The 23,530-nt window shown below is 39.0% G+C and overlaps 2 protein-coding genes across 3 annotated transcripts; one reads left to right on the forward strand and one right to left on the reverse strand.

Annotated features, from left to right (window-relative positions):
• The first annotated feature begins 493 nt into the window (after positions 1-493).
• LOC306875319 (chromatin assembly factor 1 subunit A-like) lies at positions 494-12,976 on the forward strand. 2 transcript variants are annotated; one of them, XM_079425805.1, is made up of 17 exons: positions 530-831; positions 1,698-1,745; positions 2,384-2,497; positions 3,539-4,125; positions 4,213-4,260; positions 4,513-4,757; positions 4,851-4,911; positions 5,002-5,070; positions 5,456-5,670; positions 5,781-5,952; positions 7,121-7,201; positions 7,299-7,400; positions 7,473-7,719; positions 8,070-8,211; positions 11,954-12,251; positions 12,331-12,415; positions 12,494-12,976. In XM_079425805.1, the coding sequence occupies exons 4-17, from the start codon at positions 3,658-3,660 to the stop codon at positions 12,616-12,618; spliced, it is 2,358 nt and encodes a 785-aa protein (XP_079281931.1). In that variant the 5' UTR covers positions 530-831; positions 1,698-1,745; positions 2,384-2,497; positions 3,539-3,657; the 3' UTR covers positions 12,619-12,976. The 2 variants fall into 2 exon arrangements, with proteins under 2 accessions (XP_079281930.1, XP_079281931.1); XM_079425804.1 differs by lacking the exon at positions 2,384-2,497 and having other exon boundaries at positions 494-831.
• A 397-nt stretch (positions 12,977-13,373) lies between these two features.
• Positions 13,374-22,809, reverse strand: LOC306875320 (UBX domain-containing protein 6-like). Its single transcript, XM_079425806.1, has 11 exons — positions 22,598-22,809; positions 18,397-18,548; positions 18,253-18,317; positions 16,222-16,350; positions 16,055-16,152; positions 15,893-15,968; positions 15,736-15,820; positions 15,429-15,648; positions 15,216-15,346; positions 14,621-14,769; positions 13,374-14,530 (listed from the first exon to the last, which is right to left on the reverse strand). The coding sequence occupies exons 1-11, from the start codon at positions 22,678-22,680 to the stop codon at positions 14,405-14,407; spliced, it is 1,314 nt and encodes a 437-aa protein (XP_079281932.1). The 5' UTR covers positions 22,681-22,809; the 3' UTR covers positions 13,374-14,404.
• Positions 22,810-23,530: the final 721 nt, after the last annotated feature.

A 23,530-nucleotide genomic window follows, 5' to 3' on the forward strand; every position in this document is an offset into this window, starting at 1 on the left:
AACTGTTAAAGACTACAAGACCCATTACAAGATAATCAAAGGTGTGGTCTCAGTGCTTGTGACTAGATAATTTACCAGTTTCCCTGCCTTGTGGCAATGTATGAATATGACACCTTTCTGTTGTTTTTGGCAGAAGTTTGTGAATATTTTCGTGCTTTTAGCTTTAAGTGTATCTCAAGAATCTTTGAAGGATTTGTGCGGAATTATTGACGTTTGATTTTAAAATATAAATCTTGAAATGTGTCGAGCTTCTCAAAACCCTGGGGGGGGGGGGGCACTTAAATTCTTAAAAGTGCTTTTCGGTCAACAGAACCCCTCTAAACAAAATGACCAAGTCAAAGCAGTAGTTACACGGAATAACTTTGTGATTTATTATTTTTATTTAACCAATCCTATTCAAGAATCACACTCATTGTCCAATCACAGGCTTTGTCAGCGCAAAAGGTACGTGTCAACTGTTCGTTGATGTGACGCAAAACGCCGCTGACCAATCGCAGCCTGCGATCCAGTCCCGCAACAGGCTCCCGCCAATTCTGAGCGGGGAGCGCGAGGGAGTCTGACCGGGGAAGAGACGGGAACGACGGGACCGGGATTACACACGAAAAAAAAACACAATTTACAACTCTACAACTAACAGAAACCCTGCGAATTCGCCGTTGACACGTTAATGTTTCACCTGGAAAAGACGGGGAGTCGATGACTAGCCTTAAGGAGCTGTGTACGGAGTCCAAAAAAGCGCTCCCCGTTTCCGTTTAACGTTTCCAGCGCGAGCGCGGATGGTGGTCGTGATGCTCGCGGCCGAAGAGCCTTTGGCCTCCACACCACGAAGAGGTCTGGTGTTTAATGTCAAATAAAACCGCTTTAATGCATGGTTAAAATCGATATAGTGGGAATAATATAGTAAATAAAGCCGGAGAGCTCATATAAGTGGCTAACAACAGAAATGAGTGAGAAAACTCCCTATTTTACCGGATATTACTTCTGAAATGTGTTTAGTTTTTCTGAGAGACGATAAAAATGTAACTTCAATGGCTTTTCAAAGCAGCATTTGGGGTTGTCGAGGGTTTTGGGCTCATAATTAGCATGTTAGCTCAGATTTGTTATTGACAATCTTGTTTTCTACTCGCGCAAAACGTGACTTTCATTACGTGTAATGTTTATTTTTTCGGTTTTCGTGCGGGTTTATCGAAATAAGCCCCGTTTATGTTGTTGTGAGCTCAGTCTAGGTCTTTGTTCCTTTAGACTTGTGCTAATGGATGAACTTAATGTGTCCGTAGTCACAGGTTCAGTAGCCAAACTCGACCCAGGCCTACAAACCATCATTCACTGAAAGGCGGGAGACCAAAACTAAACATTATACGTGCAGCTGGCCTCCATTATTTCTTTGGACGTTTGTGCGCGCTCTGCGTTTTATGTTGGGACTTTTTGACATTTAAGTAGTTTAATGTTACTGCTTAACCTCGAAAATCAAATCTTTGGGTTCGATGTGACTGTCAACTAATAGTTAGCTTGCAGAGATAGCAGTTACCTTTGTTTTGACGAGACGTACTTTGACAACGAGTATTGTTTTGCGTTAAGTATTGATCTTAACAATATATGAAAAAAGTTCATCTTAGATTAATGCCATTTGAGTTTTTTATTGGCTGCATGTGTATTTCTGATAAAGGATTTGACCTTAAACTCTTTATGTATTTCAGGCATGGATTGTGTGGGCAAAGCTAATGCCAGCAAGAAGCTTGTTCAAGGTAAAAAATTTAAGTATTAATATTCTAGTCTAATCTAGTCAATAATGTACAACCACCCCCACCCAGAAACATATGATATTGGTATATGTTTAGTCATACTCTGAGGACCCAGTTTATTACATAGTTTCTTTTTTGGGAGCTTATTTTATTAAAAATGTTTAATAGGGTGGGAAATGATTTTAAGCATGATTTTAATGAGCCATCAATGACCATTTCTGCTGATTATAAGAATAAAAACACAAAAACATTTCCGAATATGTTTTACAAAGTTATTCTTATAGTGTCACTGTCTGTTTAGACTTTATTAACTTTTTAAAACACTTAAAGAATGAAGGCTTTAAAAAAAAAAAAAAAATTCAAATTAGAAAGTGTTTTCTTTTCTCATGTTGATATTGCTGTACTGTTGGATGATGGTGATTAAAAAGGTAGATTACATGTTCCCAGTTTATCCGTAGTGTAAGATAAGAATACATTATAAGAATATGAAGTCTTAAAACCTGATCTAATGAGTATTATTTAACAAATTTCTTTATTTGTATATCTTTATTCAAAAACCCAAATGTTTGTCTGATTGTAAGACTGACAATCCATTCTTTTGTTTCTGATCTGCTGGAATACACTACATGACTTTTGACCAGATTCTTGCCCCAATCTGGAAGAGTTGACAGCTTTCACAGAAAACCTTTTTTTTTGGGTGTGTGTGTCCGAAATGATACACTGTGCACTCCAGTCTAGTGTATGAGTTTCATAAGGTAATTTTGGCATCCATCAAATCTAATAGCTCCTCTCCTTCAGCTATGTAATTGAACCTGCAGCCAACGAGTGCATAAATTCTTTTACATTTGTAGCTATAATTAAATGGATACCTTATTCGGGTATTTAAAGTGCACTTTTATTTTCAGTGTGAATCCATCAATTACATTATAATAATTAAATCTAATTTAATTTTAATGCTGCTAATTAGATTGCTCTAGCATAATTTCGTTGTATAAGCATATGCAATGACAATAATAAAGATCAAAGATACTAAAAAAAAAGGCATAGTATAGTGCACAAGTATGCAAATTGGGACAGTCTTTGAGATTCCATTCAGAAGGGATGTGTGATTTAATAAATTGACTTTTACTTCCGACAATTGTGATAATTGAGGCAAAACAGTTACTTTGCCGCATTCCGTTCCACGCAACTTTCTTTTCTTTGCAGCATTGTGCTTTTTGTTCCTTTCTAAAAGGAAAGATTTAGTTCACCCAAAAATTGTAATTGTCATTAATTACTCACTTTAATGTCATCCCAAGACCTTCATTCATCTTCGGAACACAAATTAAGATATTTTTGATGAAATCTGAGAGCTTTTTGACCTTCCATAGATAGCAATTCAACTGACACATTCAAGGCCCAGAAAGGTAGTTAAGACATTGGTAAAATAGCCCATGTGACAGCAGTGGTTCAACTGTAATTTTATGAAGCTACAAGAATACTATTTGTGTGCAAAGAAAACAAAAATAAAGTGTCAGTCTTCAACACGTTCATGAGAGTACCATGATGCATGCGTGTGCTGAAGCAGGAACCCAGTGTTCTGTGCCTTGTTTACAAGCAGAGTAATTGTCATTTTTGGGTGAACTAGAACTTTAATATTCAAATCAGTTAAAATGATCGCAGTCTACTATTGCTAAACTGCGAGACATACTTGATGCACAGATCCCCAGATGTTCAGAGTATAAAGCCCAGCAAATGTATGAGGCCTAGCGTTTTATAGTCTTTTCAGATTAACTAATAGTGTTGCCTTCCTACAGCACGTCTACCTTTCAAAAGGCTCAATCCAGAACCCAAGGAATGCAATGAGCCCAAAAGAACCAAAGGTCCGGTTGCCCCCAAGTCTTCTGAACCCAGTGTGTCAGATGGAGAAAATGATATGGACAACTCCTCCACCCCACTGCTTCACGGCCCGGCTCTGGTAAATGGCCGCGGACCACTTGATTGCTTCATGAGCAGGCAGAAGCGTTCCCCGGTCCGCTCTGGCCCTGAAGCCACAATCGACCTCACTGGAGACTCAAATGATGCTGTCAAACAGCAGCCTGCACCTCCGGTTGCCACCACCTGCCCCCTTAGCGAAGAAACAACAAAGAATGCAGAACATGCCACAAAATCTACAGAACCAACCGTGCCACTGTCAAATAAAGAGACGGAGAAGGACAAAGACCATGCTGCTCTTTCGCTGCTGGACATCACTCAGGATTCTGACACTGAGGAAGAGGAGCAGCAGGAGACTGAAGTCAGTCACGGGAATGAGTCTGTGCTGTCGAACGGCTCAACCAGCTCCCTCTCAGTGGTAGAGAGCTCACCAGAACCCAGCAAGAGCGCTCCCACCACCCCTGCCTCTGTGAGTAGACATGAATTAATGCTTTATCGTTTTATCTCTTCTTTTGCTGAAGATCAACCTATTGATCAGTCTCTTTTCTTTCTGAAGACGTCACAGATTGATGCAGCTAGTAAAATGAAGAGAAGATCCCTTAAGGTAAAATCACATATTTAGCAACCAGCATTTTTTATGTAATGTTAATCAGTCTATGGGAGTCAGGTTTTGGTTACATGAGACCAAATCTGAAATTTTAGTAGCTGGTGTCTCAAAGTCCCAAACCAATTTTTATCACAGTGTGAATGTTTGCACTTTAAGGGTTCAAGAAGGATTGATTGTTTCCTTTTAAAGTCTTGTCACTGTGGAATTCTGCACTCCATTTGAATAGCTCTTTGTCTTATTGTCTGTTAGAGTGCCCAAGAGCAGGAAGAGAAGCAGCGACGAAAGGAAGAGAAAGAGCGCCAGAAAGAGGAGGCCAAAGCTGCCAAGGAGAAGAAGAAAGAGGAGGCCCGCAAACTAAAGGAAGAGAAGGAGAGGGAGAAGAAAGAAAAGAAGGAGAAAGATGAAAAAGAGCGGCGGGAGAAAAAGGAGAGGGAGGAGAAAGAAAAGGCAGAGAAAATAAGAGCTAAAGAAGAGCAGCGGCAAATGAAAATTGAGTGAGTGTCTCAGAACAGTATCACAATAGTTGTACTGGTGTTTTTCTTTCACGAAGGATAGGAGTATTAAAATCTGGTGTAAATTCTATTTAGAGCCAAATTGGAAGAGAAAAGGAAGAAAGAGAAGGAAAAACGGTTGAAGGAAGAGAAAGAAGTGAGTGGTTTTATTAGCCTTTTTCCTGAGAGCTTCAAATTCTGTTTTGCAAACTGTTTAGGTCCTCATTGCGTTTGTGCATCTGTTTAGCGAATCAAAGCTGAGAAGGCTGAGATTACACGGTTTCTACAGAAGTCCAAGACTCAGTTGGCACCAAAGGTAAGAGTCACATTATTCAGTGTGGAATAAAGACCTGGGGCCTGTTTCATAAAACAAGTTTACCAAGTAAGCCAGGTTTATTTCAGTTAGGCTGACTTATTGTCAGTTGATTTGGTTCAAAACTAGTCAGAATAACTGAAATAAGCTTAGCTTGTTTGGTAAACTTGTTTTATGAAACAGCCCCCAGGTGTGTCAAACTTGACTTGTGAAACATTTACCAATGACATATGATGACATAATTTGAGAATGAGGCCTTGTTGGACAAACAGATAAGATAAAGATCTAAATGCTAGAAATCTTTCCCAGTGGGATGGCTTTAAAACTTAAAAATGCTTTAAACTGTTTTCTTCTCCAAAATTATTTTGTGACCATTGTTCTGTTTCAGACTCTGGCGTCTGCCTGTGGGAAGTTTGCTCCTTTTGAGATTAAAGCCAACATGTCTCTAGCTCCACTGACTCGAGTACAGTGTGAAGACGCTGTTCTAGAGGAACTGGACCGTTATCTTGCCCAACCTGACAGCACTCTAAATGGACTGAAGGACTGGACTAGGCACAAACCTCGCAGTTCAGGCCCAGCCAGACCCAGTCACAGTGCAGTAAGGTAAAGCCACATTGAACCTGTTGCTGAGATACTGTGCTGAACACCAGCCGCTGTTTATATGAGAGTGAAAGGCTTATTCTTTGTTCATTTTGTTTGTTCTCTGTTATTAGAGATTGTGTGGTCATAACTGACAGCCAAAAGGCAGATGGCGTCCCAGACCGTCACCGTTATGGCCGCATGAAACTCCTGCAGTTCCATGACAACTATCGTCCAGCTTACTGGGGGACCTGGTGCAAAAAGAGCGCACACATCTCTCCACGCTGCCCACTTAGACAGGACAAGGTAAAAACCGAGCCACCTTGAACTTTACTGTTGTTGTGGCAACAGTATTGTGCTTGTGATTACGGTCTAAATACACTTGTGCATCTTGAAAGAGGTTTTTTCTCAAAAATGTCGATGAAAATTTGATTTCTTATTAAATAATCCATGGATACAGTCTGTGGCTTCATGTTTACTTCGGAAAAGTTTGGATGAGATCCGAGCAGGACAATGGCTTGGCAGTTTTTCAGCATTCAAAGAAGTTTATTGGTCACTGTCAAAGGCCCGAGAGTCCACTTAACTGTTTCCTCTGATTTCAAACAATTCAGAAATAAACCTAATAATTCTCCAATTCCCTCTGATTCTACAGAAACTGTATTTGAATTAGTGAGAGGACCTAATAAGATCATTTTGTATGTTCATAATGAGTAACGTATGGTTTCCATATTTAATTTTTTTTAATTAAAAATGTGTCTCATACATTAAACTTGGCCAGAATGGAAAACAGAGATTAAAATTTTGCAGAAATCAACAAATTGATCATTTATATCTATTAATAAACTTGTGTTTGTCATAAATTATAGACGTTATTCATAGTTCTCTTCATAACTGATGAAATGCTCATGTTGTCAGCACACTAGTTTGTGTAAATAACAATTGACAATTTAAAAATGTGAGGTAAAATTATAACTGTCATAACTGAGGGGAAAATAGCAATTATAGCAAAAAATGACCATGTCATGACTATCAGTTTTAGCTTTGTCGTGTTTTTTTTTTCTCTCAATTATGCCTTTTTGTCGTTTTTGATTTATGTTGTTGTTTAATCTCATCATCATGACTAAATCGTCATTCCTTTCTCAGTTACATCTTTTTTTTCTCATTGTGACAAATTGTATCTATATTACTGCCCTACTCTTTATATAAAGTTGAATATATAATTTGTGTGTATATCCATGTACATGTAGTATATTCGTGTTGGGAGAGCCAGCAATCACAGCTGCTTGATTGCATGATGGTTGCAAAATGTAAATTTAAATTATCCGGCTCTATCCTGCTAAATGCAACTATAAGGCATGAAGGTATTCGGATTCTAAACATTAACATTGGGGTTTTCTCTGAAGCTGCTTTGAAATGTATAATTATGACTTTATTATTTACCAAAGCTTCCATAGTAACCTGAAATTTTTGTCAGGAGTCACTGGATTATGAGGTGGACAGTGATGAAGAGTGGGAGGAAGAGGAGCCAGGAGAGTCTCTGTCACACAGTGAGGGGGTGAGTGATATGACATCACTATTTCTGTAGTGACAAATTAGCCACTGTTGTCTTTGATTGAATATGGTATTGACTTCAACCTGGCTTTTCCTTTCAGGATGATGACGATGAAGGAGGAGATGATGATGACGATGATGATGGGTTCTTTGTGCCCCACGGTTATCTGTCTGAAGGGGAAGGAGCACTCGAGGAAGACGAGGTATTTTAAACATCCCCCTTCTTCAGTCGCCCCATACAGTCACATCACGATGCTAACGAGCTGCTTTTGCAGGAGGGTGGAGATCAGGAGAAACAGAAGGTGCGTCAGAGGTTGAAGGCTCGTGAATGGGAGAATGAGCTGATGTCTAAAGGGAAAGTGAAGATGTTGGAGGCGGTGGTCCGCGGCTGTCTGTGGGACGGGGAAGAGACTGCGCTGGACCTCCTGCAACCATACGCTATCTGCATGCTTGAGCCTTTACCCAGAGATGAGCCCTGCACCCCTGAACAGGACCTCTCACGCAAACAGAGGAACGAGAAACGTGAGTACAGCATATGCGCTTGTCTGTTATTTGCTTGGTAGATTATAGATACATTTAGAAGCTAAAGTTTTCTCATCTGCAGTCTATGTTGCTTTATGAAATGCTTTTATTAAAATGAGCCTCTACACGCAGTGCTCAATTGTAAGATCGTGCAAGGATGGCATTTGCATTGCGATGAAGCACACACACTGTGGTGCAACAAAGCCGTGTGAATCACCAGTGAAATTTCACATCCAAAACTGGGCAAAAATGAATATTTTCATTATACACTTTGTTTGCATACCTAAACAAAGTAGCACTGCAAAACTATGTTTTGTTGTGATGTTAATGCATTTTTCACTTCTCTTCAGTGCTGTCACAGCTGCTGCCCTTGCTGCATGGGAATGTGAACAGCAGTAAGGTCATAATCAACGAGTTTCTGGAGTTCTGTCGCCAGCAAACATCCTCACCCACAGAAAGTCCTACGAGTTTTACTTACTACGTCCCACCCAGGTAACCCAGCCTCATAGTGTCATACTGAAAGTTAGCATCAACCTGGTTCCCTTGACAAAAAGCCTGGTTCCATTTAACTATATTTCATGCATTAACTAACATTAGTCCCGTTCAGACATACAGATTTTACTGGTAAATTACCGTTAAGAGATCATGTGTGAACAGGACCTTTTCAAAAACACCGGTAAGTTCGTTCTGGCAATTTACCAGCATGAGAAGTTGTAACATTACCGGTAATGTGCTCTGTGTGAACGCAGAATGAGATTACCGGTATGAGCACGCTGGCATAAGGCATCTACTCTGGGCCAATCATAACATTCTGACGCAGATGACGCATTTACACCACACTGTGTAGTTCGGTTTGAAGTCGTCTAATACAGTGGTCAATTCCAGTTAAGTCGCAGAATTTACCGGTATTTTGAAACTTATTTGTGAATGGTGCTATACTGGTAAAAAAGACGGAATAGCATTGCCTGTGTGGATAGCGCATTTTTGTATTTATTTTTAAAGTGCCCCTATTATGCCATTAAGGTTGCTAATATTGTTTTATGAGTCTCCTAAAACAGGTTTACATGCATGCGAGGTCAAAAAACTGTTGTTTTCTGCAAAAATAGCTTTTAATAAATTTTACCTCATTTTTACATGATTCCTAAACGACTCGTGGGAAGCAGTTCAAAGAATCAGTCTCTCTAAACCCCTCCTTTCCGTGACCCTCGCTGCTGCGATTGGTCAGATGGTGCAGTCCTTTGTGATTGGTCTACCGCGTACAGCGCGAATGACAGCCATGGGTGGACATTATGCAAATGTGTTACTTTGTGACGTACAGCCATAACAGAATAAGATTCGAATTCTTAATGATTCGAGTTTTTTTTTTTTGATAGACAATAACTTTATATATCATGCACTTTCGGCTTCACAACTTTGCAGAAAGTTTATGTTCACATATTGCTACATGACACACTGCATGAAAGGTAATATTCGAAAAGGCATAATAGGGGCACTTTAAAATTATTCTGATAATTTTACGCCAATTTACTGATATTGCTGTGTGAGGCTCTTAAGGGGCTCTTAACTAACAATGAGCAATACATTTGTTACAGTATTTATTAATCTTTATCATTACTTAAAAAAAAAAAAACTGTTTATTGTTAGCCAAACAAGCGTACTGCTACCTCCTTGGTGGTCTCGGCACGCTTTCAAACGAACCCTGGAGCGGTTAGTTTGTGGTGAGAACGCGATCCGATCTCAAACAGACCCAACTGCAAGAAGCACTGTGCATTTTTGGACTAAACCAGCTGCCGTAGTTAGCTGCGCTGTGCATTATGGTATAAGGAAGTGTTTGTTGACAGTTTGTAGTTTAGCATGGCAGGTCGCGGACAAACTTGGGGTTGTGAGGAGGTGCGGAGCCTCATAGAAATTTGTAATAATGTAATAGCAGTGTGCTGTCTGCTGCATTTTACTCCTGTCTTTGTTTACTTCCGGGAGCACCGTTGGAATTTTCCCGCATGCGCTTTCTGACCAATCGAAAAGCAGTTTAGGGAATGCGTTCAAAGACCCATCTAGCCAACAAGTGAAGCGGATGTTGTCACGTGACTGCATTTTGGTTACTTTCAGCTGGTTCGGACCAGAGCAAACAGTGTGGTGTGAAAAGGAACCAAAATGGCTTTGGTCCGGACCAAATGAACCTAACTACAGATGTGAAAGCACCCTAAGATTTATAAATGCTTTGGAACTATTTTTCATTTTTAGTTTAACTGTTGTTAACACATGGAACCTTATTGTAAAGGCCGGGACACACCAAGCCGACTTCAAAGAACTAGCAGCGAAAAAAAGCCGATGTTGTTATCACCTTGCATCGGCAGCATCTGGACAAAAAGCTGTGCTTGAACACAGCCGACTGCAAACTAACATGTGTGTTCTGTGCCTGCGTGAGAGGAATTAGCAGTCTATATCAGCAGCTATCAATAATATATATTCGTTAGGGCTGCACGATAAATTGAAATGAAATCGCAATAAGACAAAAGCTACGATTGTCTTGTGTATCTTTCAGTGAAGCATGGTTTTGTGATCAGTAGTAAATCTCCATCTGGAGCAGCATTTACTACACAGAGCCATAGTTCACTGAGATGCTACGCAAACAGCTGTCATTATTGCAGAACGATATCTTAGATTTCATTATCGTGTGATTAAATCATCTGCGATATTGCGTTGCTTGTCAGTGAACTAGTGCTCTGTGTAGTAAATGATGCTCCACCTGAAAGCACATGATGGAGATTTACTACTGATTACCGAACCAGCTTTACTGACAAAGATGCGCATGACAATCGCGTTCGATTAATGGTGCAGCCCTAATATTCGTCATTCAAAAGGAGAAACTGATGAAATATTCACATATTGGAGTGCTTGGGAAAGATCATGTAACATTAAAACAGCTTTCTGTCTGTGCCACCTTCATTTACTTGCCAGTTTTCATCACTGTCGCTTTAAATCTCGAGCACTGACTCGTTCACTAAACTGAACATCCAATCAGAGTTCTCACTCACCCTTTCGGCCCCGACGCTGATTCAAGATGTTGAATCTGGCAAACTGCTGCCGACATGAGCCCAACGAAAGCCGATGTGTGTAACACACCAAACAAACCAGCTAATCAACAAACTATCCCAACAGACGCTTGCCGACGTTGCCCAACGGTCGACCGTCGGCTTGGTGTGTCCCAGGCTTAAAGTTTAAATTTTTCAATTGGCTTTTGGATTATTGCAGAAAATAAATGCTGTGACCAACTAAAATTCATCATTCTTACAAATTGTATCTATCTTCAAAAATAAATTAGCATACCTTTTTATTAATTTTGAGACATAAATACAGAAATAAAAAAGCTTTTTGGGATATAAATGAACTACACCACAGCTGCATGACTTGAAAGGATTAGTTCACTCCTGAATTAAGGTTTCTGGATAATTTCCTCACCCCCATGTCATCCAAGATGTTCATGTCTTTTTCTTTCTTCATTAGAAAAGAAATTAAGGTCTTGAGGAAAACATTCCAGGATTTTTCTCCATCTAGCTAGTGGACTTCAGTGGGGTTGAAGGTCCAAATTGCAGTTTCAATGCAGCTTCAAAGGGCTCTACACACGATCCCAGCCAAGGAATAAGGGTCTTATCTAGTGAAACGATCATTTTCTAAAAAAAATATATACTTTTTAACCACAAATGCTCATCTATTTAGACCTTGGCCACCACTAATTATAAGAATTTTTATTCTGGAAGTGAATTAATCCTTTAAGCTTCTGACTCTTTCAGTCTATATTTAAAATCTACACATTGGAAAGTTTGAGTAGTTTGCAAGAGCATGATTGTAAACAATGAGGCTGTAAAAGTGGACTAGTGAGTAGATGAGTGTTCCTGTTTTGTCTGGTGACATTTAATGTCCCCGATAACATCAGCAGTGCCCTTTAGTCACTTGTTAGCAACCGCCTGTTGAAAGGCATATACAAGCTTAGAAAAATAACAAGTGGGTATTATATCTGGGTTTCAGCAGGCATTCCTGCAACACACTATTGATAAATTCCTTTGGAAATATGTGGCTATTTTGGTGTATATTTCTGTGTAAATCAATGAGTCATTTGCCTAATGCTTGGAAAACATTGTCATTGGCTTCCAGTTGTTTTTTTTGGCAGCATGTCAGAATATTACGAAGTTACACAAAACACATTTCTAAGCATATTGTCTTGGTTTGCCAAAAGGATCCACGTCAGGCGTATCATAAAGGAGCATGCCGTGTACGAAAAGCACTCCACTTACAGACGATGCTGCTGGTACGTGCATCCGGAAGTTCTGGCCCGTCATTCTCAGGAGGCTTTGCCTGTTCCCTGCCAGTGGACCTACCTCACCTCCGGCGCTCAGATCACCCGCGACGAGCCCGCCGGCTCACAGGGAAACTCACCCACCATGTCCAGCTCCTCCACATCCTCCAACAAGAGGAAAAGCGCCAGCAGCCACTCCATCACGAAGTACATGAAGAAATGTGGCGACTCCGAACAGGTGCAGTGTCGAAGACTCGTTTTTTTTTTGCTTACTGTTTACTTGTCTTCTGCTAACTTTGCTGTTTGTTACAATTCAGACTGAGGCCATGGAGACCGATGGCTTCCAAGCGGACACTGAAGATGATGAAGACGATGATTGCATCATCATTGGGGAACAATCTGGTTGGTATATGTTGCTAATAAAGCTTGACGACAAACACAAATCTGCCAGAATAAGCTTGAAGGTGTTTTTCCTCTTAGGATCTTCTGAACAGTATGCCAACACATCCTTGCAACAAACCGAGAGAGAAACCGAGCCCATGGACACGAATGCATCCGAAACTGCTGCTCTTGCCCTACCCTGCCTCACCCCAGCCACCGCCTGAGATCTGACCCCTTCCTGTTGGGTTTGCATGCACGTGAACCAGACGCTCAAAATCTGATCTACAGTTCGAAGGATCACACAGTATTAAAGGTCCCCAGAATTAATCATTTGTCTCTTCTTTAAGTGGAGGTCTATTATATGGTGTACAGTTCTTCATAGGTGAGGTCCCACTTTTTGAAAGCTCTGCTGGTACATTCATCAGCTCTGACACCAATCAGGAGGTTGATGCTTTCTGCTGGGCTCAGTGCTCGGCACTTTGTTTTAAATCCTCTTTTTTTTTTTTTTCTCATTCAGAATACTTGAACTGGTGTATGTCTTCAAAAATAATGACAATTGAAATATATTGCACTTTTATATTCCATTTGTTTCTTTCTTTCTTCCACCCCCATCGCAACTTCTTTAGCCCACCAGAAGTCTTTCCATTGTTTTTTTTTTTCCCAAGAGGCTTTGTATAAAAACAGCATTGCATTGCCCAGGCTGCCATACGCGGTGTAAATACTATTTTTTTTTTTTTTATGGTGTAGAAACTGAAATAGTAGGTGGCCATCCAATATGGCGAAAAAACAGCAGCATTGGCGTTTCTTTTGGCGAAGTGTTTTCTTAATTGTCTCGAATAAACTGCGCCGTAGATTGCAGTTGTAATGGGTTTCCTACAAAGCTTGTTTAAATAAAGCATTATTTAAAAATGAACTTTTAATATGCTGTTAACGAACGTTTTCCTTCCAAGTGATCATATGACATTTGGTTTTTCACACACATCTCATCTGACAATGCATTTTATTTCATACATCACAAATGCAACTGATCATTTTTAAGATAGATGGTTTAATAAAGAAACAAGCACTTGACTGGTATTTCTTATAGTATATACATTTATTATCGTTATTATATACACTGGCTTGTAGCGCTTTATTTTTTTTTATCATATTTAAATATACGTGCTGGTTTGTAGCACAAATAGTTTTGTTTACTGCACTTTATTCTAGTTTACACACAGAAGCTAATGAAGCGGAAGTCTCACACATTCACAGAAAACGTCTTCTGAGTTGCAAAAACGTTCCATTTTATGGATTTTTTAAATTCTGAACCAATAGGCCGGGTCAGTGTTGTGGACAAAATAATTAGTGCAAAACAATTGATGAAATTTATGCTGCGTGTGCTTTATGCATAAAAACTGAAGTATACTTTGGGCTTAATTATACAAGTTAATTAACACAGTGACAAGTGAAACGAGTGGACATTTATCTGCATTAAGAGGTAGATTGTTGTTTGAGACCAGAGCTGTTTGTCTAATTTAAGTTGCGTTGTAACATTCATGCGTAGTTTCATTTATGTTAAGCAGGAAACAAAACAACAAAAGACGGAACTTGGTAGAGCTCATGTTAGATCAGAGCTTTTTTTTTGCCACAATGAGATTTCATGGTACATCGACATTTCTCTCTTTCAGCAGTAGCTAATAAGTGCTTTAAATTACAACAGATCCTCTCACAGACCATTTCCAATTGAACTGAGCATCTTCCCTCTTCATATCATGGTCATGTTACCTCAAGCAACAATTCATTATAATACGACAGATTGTTTGGAAATTGGCCCATAAGGTGCTAACGCTCCTCATAACATCACTGACAGGAAAAACTCCAGTGTGTAGCACCATATAAATCCACTTAGCACATGCTGTGGATCGGGCCCATCCTGTGAAACCGTGTGGGATTATGGTGGTGGATAATGGGAGAGAAACTCGCGGGAGAGTGCAGGTGGGGACAGTAGTGACTGGGGAGACTAAACATTCAGCTCAGGGTCTTGATGTTCTCTAACAGTGCAGCTTTAAGCAGAACAGCAGTCTTTCCTCCGGCCGCAGCGATGTCTTCCTGAACTGCGGCGTCCCATGAGAAGGTCAGCAGAGCTGCTGGGGCCTGGAAGGTGAAAACAAATATTTGATTCAAGTGTTGATCATTTTGTATTGAATTAAACATTGCGGACTGTTTTGTTTGAACTTGACTTACCAGGTTGCACTCATTCAGAGCCAATTTCTCATCATCCTTTAGTTTCTGTCCTCCGGGTGCCATCAGCTCAAAGGGTTGCCAGCCATTCTCCAGAGAATCACGCACAAACTGGTACAACGCTGCCACCCTCTCCCACGCCAGAAAAGTGCCTGCAGAGCATTTCAAATTGAGGTTATGTTGAAGAACAAACTAGTCAAAAAAAGACGACAGACATCTATGGGGCAAAGCATTCTAGAGGCTTTAAATGCATCAATGTGCAACTCGCACATTTGACCAAAAATGTTATTTGAGACCATGAGGGGTCATTCAAACTTTTTATGCCAAGGGCCTCAGTGAAAGACCCCTTTCCTAAAATCTCTTCAATTTTATATTTTACTTTTTATTATATTTAAATTTTGCACACTATTTTTCACTAACTTTTGTTTACTACTGTTTAGACAGACGGACTACTACTAGATGGATGAACATAACTCTCATAGGTGGAATTTTCGTGTTCGCTATAGGTATATATAAACCTCGACACACACATAATATATATGCTACTAATGTTTACGCTTTATGTATAAATAACCAATTAAAATACAAAACTACCGACCCTGGAGTATATTTCCATCTGGCAACCGCACTCTCAGAAGCGCATAGTTGTACTTTCTTCTCTCCCTCTGCTCATCTCTCTCACGCATGGCTTTCGTTCGCAGCATTGCATTTCTATCCACGACTTCACTCCTGCGATGAAGGAAGATCATAAAAACACGGCAAGACTTTATTGGCTTAGTCAGCACAACTGCTACTATTGTCGATTCTTTACTTCAGTTGCTGTTCTCTTTTCAGTTCCTCCGCAGTCAAATTGTAGAAGTCTGGAGGAAGCTCGAAGTGCGTTGCGTGCTGTGAGGCTTTGAAAACCTGCGGCTGACGGTCCAGCTTTGCTCTGACCGGCTCGCCCTTCTGCAGCTGCTCCAAACGAGCCTTAATCTGCTCCAGAGCCTCAGATTCCTGCGCCGGCAACACCAGGAACGCCTCAGTCCTGTCTGAGAGATGTTATTCATTGATGTGAGGACTTGGCGTCAAAGATATTACACACTTTACATTTAAATATAATGCTATTTATATATTACCTTCGTCATCCACCGGCAATGTGGTGCTTTCAAATCCCAACGCCTGAAGATACTCCCGAGAGCCTTCAATCCCACTGACCTTCTCCTTTATGAGTAAAACAACAAAATATGAGTGAATTTTCTTTTTTCTCAATCCTGACAGTGAAAATGCTCATACCTGAAACACTTTGTTGCTAAGTTTGATCTTCCTGTACTTTTCCTCAGTCGGATTCTTAGAGATGTTTTCGATGTACCTGTGTCCACACATTGAGTTTCAGTTGAACATTATACAAACACGTTGAGATACTGTTGTGAAAAGTTTGAATTAAATAGTCCTCACTTGCTAATGATCTCAATGGCAGCCTTTACTTTCTCTTTGTCTTTATTAAAGGTGTGAATCATCATAATGGAGGCCTCTATGGCATCCTCTGAGAACCTCTGTGAAGAAAGCATGTTCAGTAACTTCTTAATGGAAAGTCTTCAAGATTTTGTCTGTAATAAGCTCACCATTAGAATGGCTTCCTTTATGTGCATCTCCTTTTCAGTCTTTGTTAAGGTTTTTCCAGTGAGAGGACAGATGAAGAAAACTCCCGACACTGAGAAACAAGATGGATCCTTTTGTGGAACACAGGCCCCCTTGAAAAGGTACAAATAAATACGGTCAGTTAACGAGTAATGCTGCTGCTGAAATCTTAAAGGGACAGGTCACTCAAAAATGACATTTCTGTCTTCATTTGTTTATAGTTCATTCCAATCCCATATTACTTTCAGTTCCCTATGGAACACAAAGAGAACCATTTTGAAGGATGCAATGGCCTCCAAAAAGGCTCTTATTAGGGCTGTAACGATTCATTCAACTCGTGATGCGATTAACGTATCATTTTTAACAAAAATGACATTTAAGACAAATTATAAGTGAAAAAGGTGTCCTTTTATTATTGCTGGGACAAAATCCTGCACACTTCTTTGTGAAATTGAAATATGGCAAATAACAAAACTAAATTGAAATTTTAAAACAAACCCCAAATCAAATAAACAACACAAATAAAAGAAATCTCTTCATATAAACAAACTAAGACTGCCGGTGCTATTTCCATTTAAAATGAGAGGCAACCACTGCAATTTCATCATGATCCAAACAAAGATGCAGCATGTTTTTAATCTAAATTAGATAGAAATCTGAAGCAAAAACACAATGGCCTGACTTCAATTTTGTGAAACTATACATCTGCATGAAACAAAAACAGCAGATGAGCTGAATCAGATGCAAAATCACTCTGCCAGCAGGTGGCGCTTATGGAACAGCGGCAATACAGCGTTTCTTTGGTTACTGCTGTAAAAAAGCAGCACTGTGCTTATGAACACTACTTTATTATAAATTTTACAAAAAATAGCATCTAAACGTCTAAAGACAGACAGTTCCCCTCACCGATACATTCATATAAACTCCTACCCCCCATTGAATCGTGATTTATTTAGCATCTCAGCCGATTTGAATCGTCACATTTAGTATCGATTTTCAACTGGTCCACGGTGCATCTTTACATCCCTAGCTCTTATACACATATTGAAGGTAAATGGAGACTGATGCTGTCAAAATGTAGATTTTCCCCAAATAACTTAAATTTCTGCCTATTCCTCACAAAAAGTAATTATATGTTTCCTATGATACGAGTCATTTTGCAGCTTTACAGCTCCAATCCCATTCACTTTAATTATTTAATATTTACATTTAATCAGGATTTAAATTAAAATATTTTAATATATTGTTTTATAAAAATAATATATATATTTTTTAAATTCCACAGATGAGAGGTAATCATATAGGTGGGAAACAATGAAAATGTACATTTATTTTAATATAAAATTATATATATTTTTCATTATATGTATATTTGTATTAATTTGTATTTATTTTTTATTAAAATATTTAAAAATGTAATACTATTTGATCACAAATATTTAGAAATGCCTTTCAAGTTATTTTTAAATTCATTTTAATATCTATGGATTTTTTTTATTTCATGGTGAATATTCTCTTTAATTTTTATTATCATAATATATTAATATATCATTATATTAACCGTCATGTTATAGGGACTACTGAACAGACATTTAGAAGTTGATTTTAAAATGCAAACAAAGTATTTAAAATAAAAATAAACTATGTAAACACTTACATTTTTACAACACTATAAGTGTGTCCCATCAGGTAATGAAAAGTTCTATACACACTTGTGGTCTTCATACTTGAACTCTTGGGCCAAATACAGGAAATAGATCATATAAGTGGTCAAGTGCAAAGACCGCAAGTGTGAATATTTGGACAAGGCATCTACATACGGGTGGTCCACCCTCATGGTGGCTGCCATGCTTAGATCACATGACCAAATACCAGTCACATAATCTAACTCCTCTATTTTTAAACACTTTCAGTCAACATATTAGCAAAAACATTTGGTTTTACGTGATTCTGAATCAGAATAAAGTCAAATCGGCCAGCTAAATGCAAACAAAAACTACAAATGTCCGACTTGCCTCGACATCAGTGTTCTTCAGACTGGCTGCTGTGGCAGCCGCCTCTGCTTCAAGTTCTCGTTTCACTGAAACACAATGACGAAATATGGCTAAAATTCACTAATAATTTCAGATTTCTGAGTACAAACAAATCTAATAATCTACCCTGATTCCTTATGGCATCCTGGGACGTTTGCACCTTGGGCCGGTGCTGTTGCTCGATCCTGGCGAGGGCCGCGGCCCCTGCTCTCTGCGCGCCATCTGTGGGAGCTTTTCTGGGCGCTCTGCGAGGAGCCTGTGGGGCTTGAGGTTTAGAGCTGCAGGGGAAACCAGATATGTGACCTTGGACCACAAAACCAGTCATTAGTAGCACAAGTATATTTGTAGCAATAGCCAGCAATACATTGTATGGGTCAAAATGATAAATTATTCTTTTATGCCAAAAATCATGTTCCATGAAGATATCCAACTGTAAATATATCAAAGCTTAACATTTGATTAGTAATTGTGCATTGCAAAGAACTTCATTTGGACAACTTTAAAAGTGATTTTCTCAATATTTAGATTTTTTTGCACCCTCAGATTCCAGATTTTCAAACAGTTGTATCTCAGCCAAATATTATCCTGTCATAACAAACCATACATCAATGGAAAGCTTATTTATTCAGCTTTCAGATGATGTATACATCTCAAACATGGGATGTATAATCAAAGGTCCAGGGTCACATATATCACCCACTCATATCTGTGCTTAAAACCGTTGTTGTAACTAATAACATCACTGAAGCAGCAGTGTCTAAATCACACCCACGTGACTAACTCGAGACCTTTACTAAGCCTGTTGCCCTATCAGTAATTATAGAGATAAGGTTAAACTCGAAAGTCGGATCCTATTCTGTGTAACGTTAGCTAAACCAGCAAAAACTCTGATGCATTTAGCACATACTATACATGTTTCCATACCAGTAGTGTAGCCAGAAATGGGACTCTGGGTGTGCATCAAATAAACTGGGTGTGCCACATTTATTGCCAGAATAATGTGCAAAAAAATCAGACTCTGCGTAACGTTACAGAACAGACTGGGCTGATATAACTCGGACTCGCTATGTGCCCCTCCAGATTCTTCTTGTGCTCCTCGATCATCTACAGGATACTTACTTAATCTAAAAAAAATCTAAACATTAAATTAGTTGCATATTACAACGACCAGAGATAGTTCTGGGTGTATTTTTCTTACGCGCCCCTACAACTCCCCTCTCACTGACAGAATTTCATGTGAAATGTTCTCGCCATATTACCGTCATTTTAGATTCTGACTTGTAAAAGCATTTACGTCCTCGTCCTTTTTATGATCCATTTTCCGAAGCTCTCGCTCCTCAAAACAGCCACCGACAATCACATATAACAGCTCTTTAACTGCGCTATAGTTTCTAGTCAAACGCGCTCAAACCACTAGCCTAATCATTAACTACACACACATCATAAACTCCTTTTAGTCAAGTACCATTTATGTTACAATATATTTTAATAAGACTGAATTTGTATTTAACCTGATGATCACAGGTTTAATAAAAAAGACATTTTAAGTTTCTTATTATAACTCCGCCACGGTTATTCAAACAACGAACAAATTATACAGCAAGGAAAGAACATTTACATTATCAAATAATAATCACTGAGTCTAGCGTGAGTGTAAGCACTCTAAAAAAGCACCAGTTATACTCAGTGATGCTGTATGCAATGTAAACTTTCTGGTTTTTGAATTTGCCAGAGTGCAGAATTCAGTCAGTGAGCGTGCGAACTCCTCTGAACGCATCTGACTTGTCAAAATCAACATTGTGTGATTGGTTACAATGCGTATCCTGTGATTGGTTATAATGCGAATCGTGTGATTGGTTATAATGCGAATCGTGTGATTGGTTATAATGCGTATCCTGTGATTGGTTATAATGCGAATCGTGTGATTGGTTACAATGCGTATCCTGTGATTGGTTATAATGCGAATCGTGTGATTGGTTATAATGCGAATCGTGTGATTGGTTATAATGCGAATCGTGTGATTGGTTACAATGCGTATCCTGTGATTGGTTATAATGCGAATCGTGTGATTGGTTATAATGCGAATCGTGTGATTGGTTATAATGCGAATCGTGTGATTGGTTATAATGCGTATCCTGTGATTGGTTATAATGCGAATCGTGTGATTGGTTACAATGCGTATCCTGTGATTGGTTATAATGCGAATCGTGTGATTGGTTACAATGCGTATCCTGTGATTGGTTATAATGCGAATCGTGTGATTGGTTATAATGCGTATCCTGTGATTGGTTATAATGCGAATCGTGTGATTGGTTATAATGCGAATCGTGTGATTGGTTACAATGCGTATCCTGTGATTGGTTATAATGCGAATCGTGTGATTGGTTATAATGCGTATCCTGTGATTGGTTATAATGCGAATCGTGTGATTGGTTATAATGCGAATCGTGTGATTGGTTACAATGCGTATCCTGTGATTGGTTACAATGCGTATCCTGTGATTGGTTATAATGCGAATCGTGTGATTGGTTATAATGCGTATCCTGTGATTGGTTATAATGCGAATCGTGTGATTGGTTACAATGCGTATCCTGTGATTGGTTATAATGCGAATCGTGTGATTGGTTATAATGCGAATCGTGTGATTGGTTATAATGCGTATCCTGTGATTGGTTATAATGCGAATCGTGTGATTGGTTACAATGCGTATCCTGTGATTGGTTATAATGCGAATCGTGTGATTGGTTATAATGCGAATCGTGTGATTGGTTATAATGCGAATCGTGTGATTGGTTATAATGCGTATCCTGTGATTGGTTATAATGCGAATCGTGTGATTGGTTACAATGCGTATCCTGTGATTGGTTATAATGCGAATCGTGTGATTGGTTACAATGCGTATCCTGTGATTGGTTATAATGCGAATCGTGTGATTGGTTATAATGCGTATCCTGTGATTGGTTATAATGCGAATCGTGTGATTGGTTATAATGCGAATCGTGTGATTGGTTACAATGCGTATCCTGTGATTGGTTATAATGCGAATCGTGTGATTGGTTATAATGCGTATCCTGTGATTGGTTACAATGCGTATCCTGTGATTGGTTATAATGCGAATCGTGTGATTGGTTATAATGCGAATCGTGTGATTGGTTATAATGCGTATCCTGTGATTGGTTATAATGCGAATCGTGTGATTGGTTATAATGCGTATCCTGTGATTGGTTATAATGCGAATCGTGTGATTGGTTATAATGCGAATCGTGTGATTGGTTATAATGCGTATCCTGTGATTGGTTACAATGCGAATCCTGTGATTGGTTATAATGCGAATCGTGTGATTGGTTATAATGCGAATCGTGTGATTGGTTACAATGCGAATCCTGTGATTGGTTATAATGCGAATCGTGTGATTGGTTATAATGCGTATCCTGTGATTGGTTACAATGCGAATCCTGTGATTGGTTATAATGCGAATCGTGTGATTGGTTATAATGCGAATCGTGTGATTGGTTACAATGCGAATCCTGTGATTGGTTATAATGCGAATCGTGTGATTGGTTACAATGCGAATCCTGTGATTGGTTACAATGCGAATCCTGTGATTGGTTACAATGCGAATCCTGTGATTGGTTACAATGCTAATCCTGTGATTGGATATGAATAAATGCCTAATAATCGTCATAATCGTAAAACCGTGATTATTTATCAGACAATAATCGTACCAGCAAAATCTATAATCGTTGCATCCCTACTCCCCGGGCGCCGCAGCATAAATGGCTGCCCACTGCTCCGGGTGTGTGTTCACGGTGTGTGTGTGTTCACTGCTGTGTGTGTGCACGATGGATGGGTTAAATGCAGAGCACGAATTCCGAGTATGGGTCACCATACTTGGCAGTATGTCACTTCACTTCATAGCCGGGAAAAAATATATATATTTAAATTGCATGTTACATTTAGTACTGGCCAGAATAAGCTTTTTCACATAGGCGTTTACACACTAATTAAGCAGTTTAAAAGTTTATATAGCTAAGCTTGTTGTTTAAACGGTCAAAAATGCACACCCCTGTTCCATACAGATATAATTGTGTCAGACATGCAGTCAGACAGGTATAGATGCACTTTGCTCAGATTTCTGTACATTACAATAGATTCCAGGTGTAAAATAACAACTAACTTGCATTTTTAACGGTTTCAAACGCGAGAAAGTCTATAATGAGGTCATATAAACAATAATAAATAATTATCTAACTGAGTTTGAGTTTAATGTGAAGTGTAGCTGTCAGGACAGGTCTCACAAACACACATCTGATCTTTAAACTGTTACCTGCCCTCCTCTGTAAGTGTCTTCCCTGGCCCTGCTGTCTTGAATTTCATATCCTTCTTGATGTTCTCGAAAAACTTCTTCATTCTCAGCGATTGCAAAAAATGTTTTTCAAAAATGAAAAAGAAGTTCTGAATTATTTATAACTGTCAGACAGCACCACCACTCAAGCGATTTGTTTACAACCGGAAGAGGACTGATCCTCAACCGGAAATACGGTCATAAAGCGATAGGGACGCAAACATTGGGTTTTAGCGACATCAAGCGGAGGGGAGTGACAGATCCTTTTTGTGATGATGATTATTATTATTATTATAAAGTGAGATTTGCTTTCCCCCCTTTATCTGTCTGTCTGTCTATCTATCTATCTATTTCACTGGGGGATGAAAACTTTTGAACAGGATGAAGATGATCAAAATTTTCTTATTTTGTTGAAATATCTTTTTCTTTTTTCTGTTTAGTACTGCCCTTCGGAAGCCACAGAAGATATTTGCATGTTTCCCGGAAGACAAATTATGTACAATTTACCTTGATCTTCAAATTCAAAAGTTTTCACCCCCGGCTCTTAATGCATCGTGTTTCCTTCTGAAGCATCAGTGAATGTTTGAACCTTTTTAATTGTTGTGTTTGAGTCCCTCAGTTGTCCTCAGTGTGAAAAGATGGATCTCAAAATCATACAGTCACTGCTGGAAAGGGTTTAAATATCCAAAAGATGTTGGAAAACTGAAGAATCTGCAGGACATGGAGGACTTTTCTGAAGAACAGAGCTCAGTTTAACTGTTCAAAACAAACAAGGGACTCATGAACAACCATCACAAAACAAAAAAACAGTCGTGGATCATCCAGGTAACCACAAGAACCAAGGGCTCCCAAACTTTTGAATGAGGTTATTTTAATAATTTCAGCAATTTTTAATTTTTTGTCTTGTGGAATATA

The sequence above is a fragment of the Barbus barbus genome (genome assembly GCF_936440315.1).
Source record: "Barbus barbus genome assembly, chromosome: 9".
Taxonomy (NCBI): domain Eukaryota; kingdom Metazoa; phylum Chordata; class Actinopteri; order Cypriniformes; family Cyprinidae; genus Barbus; species Barbus barbus.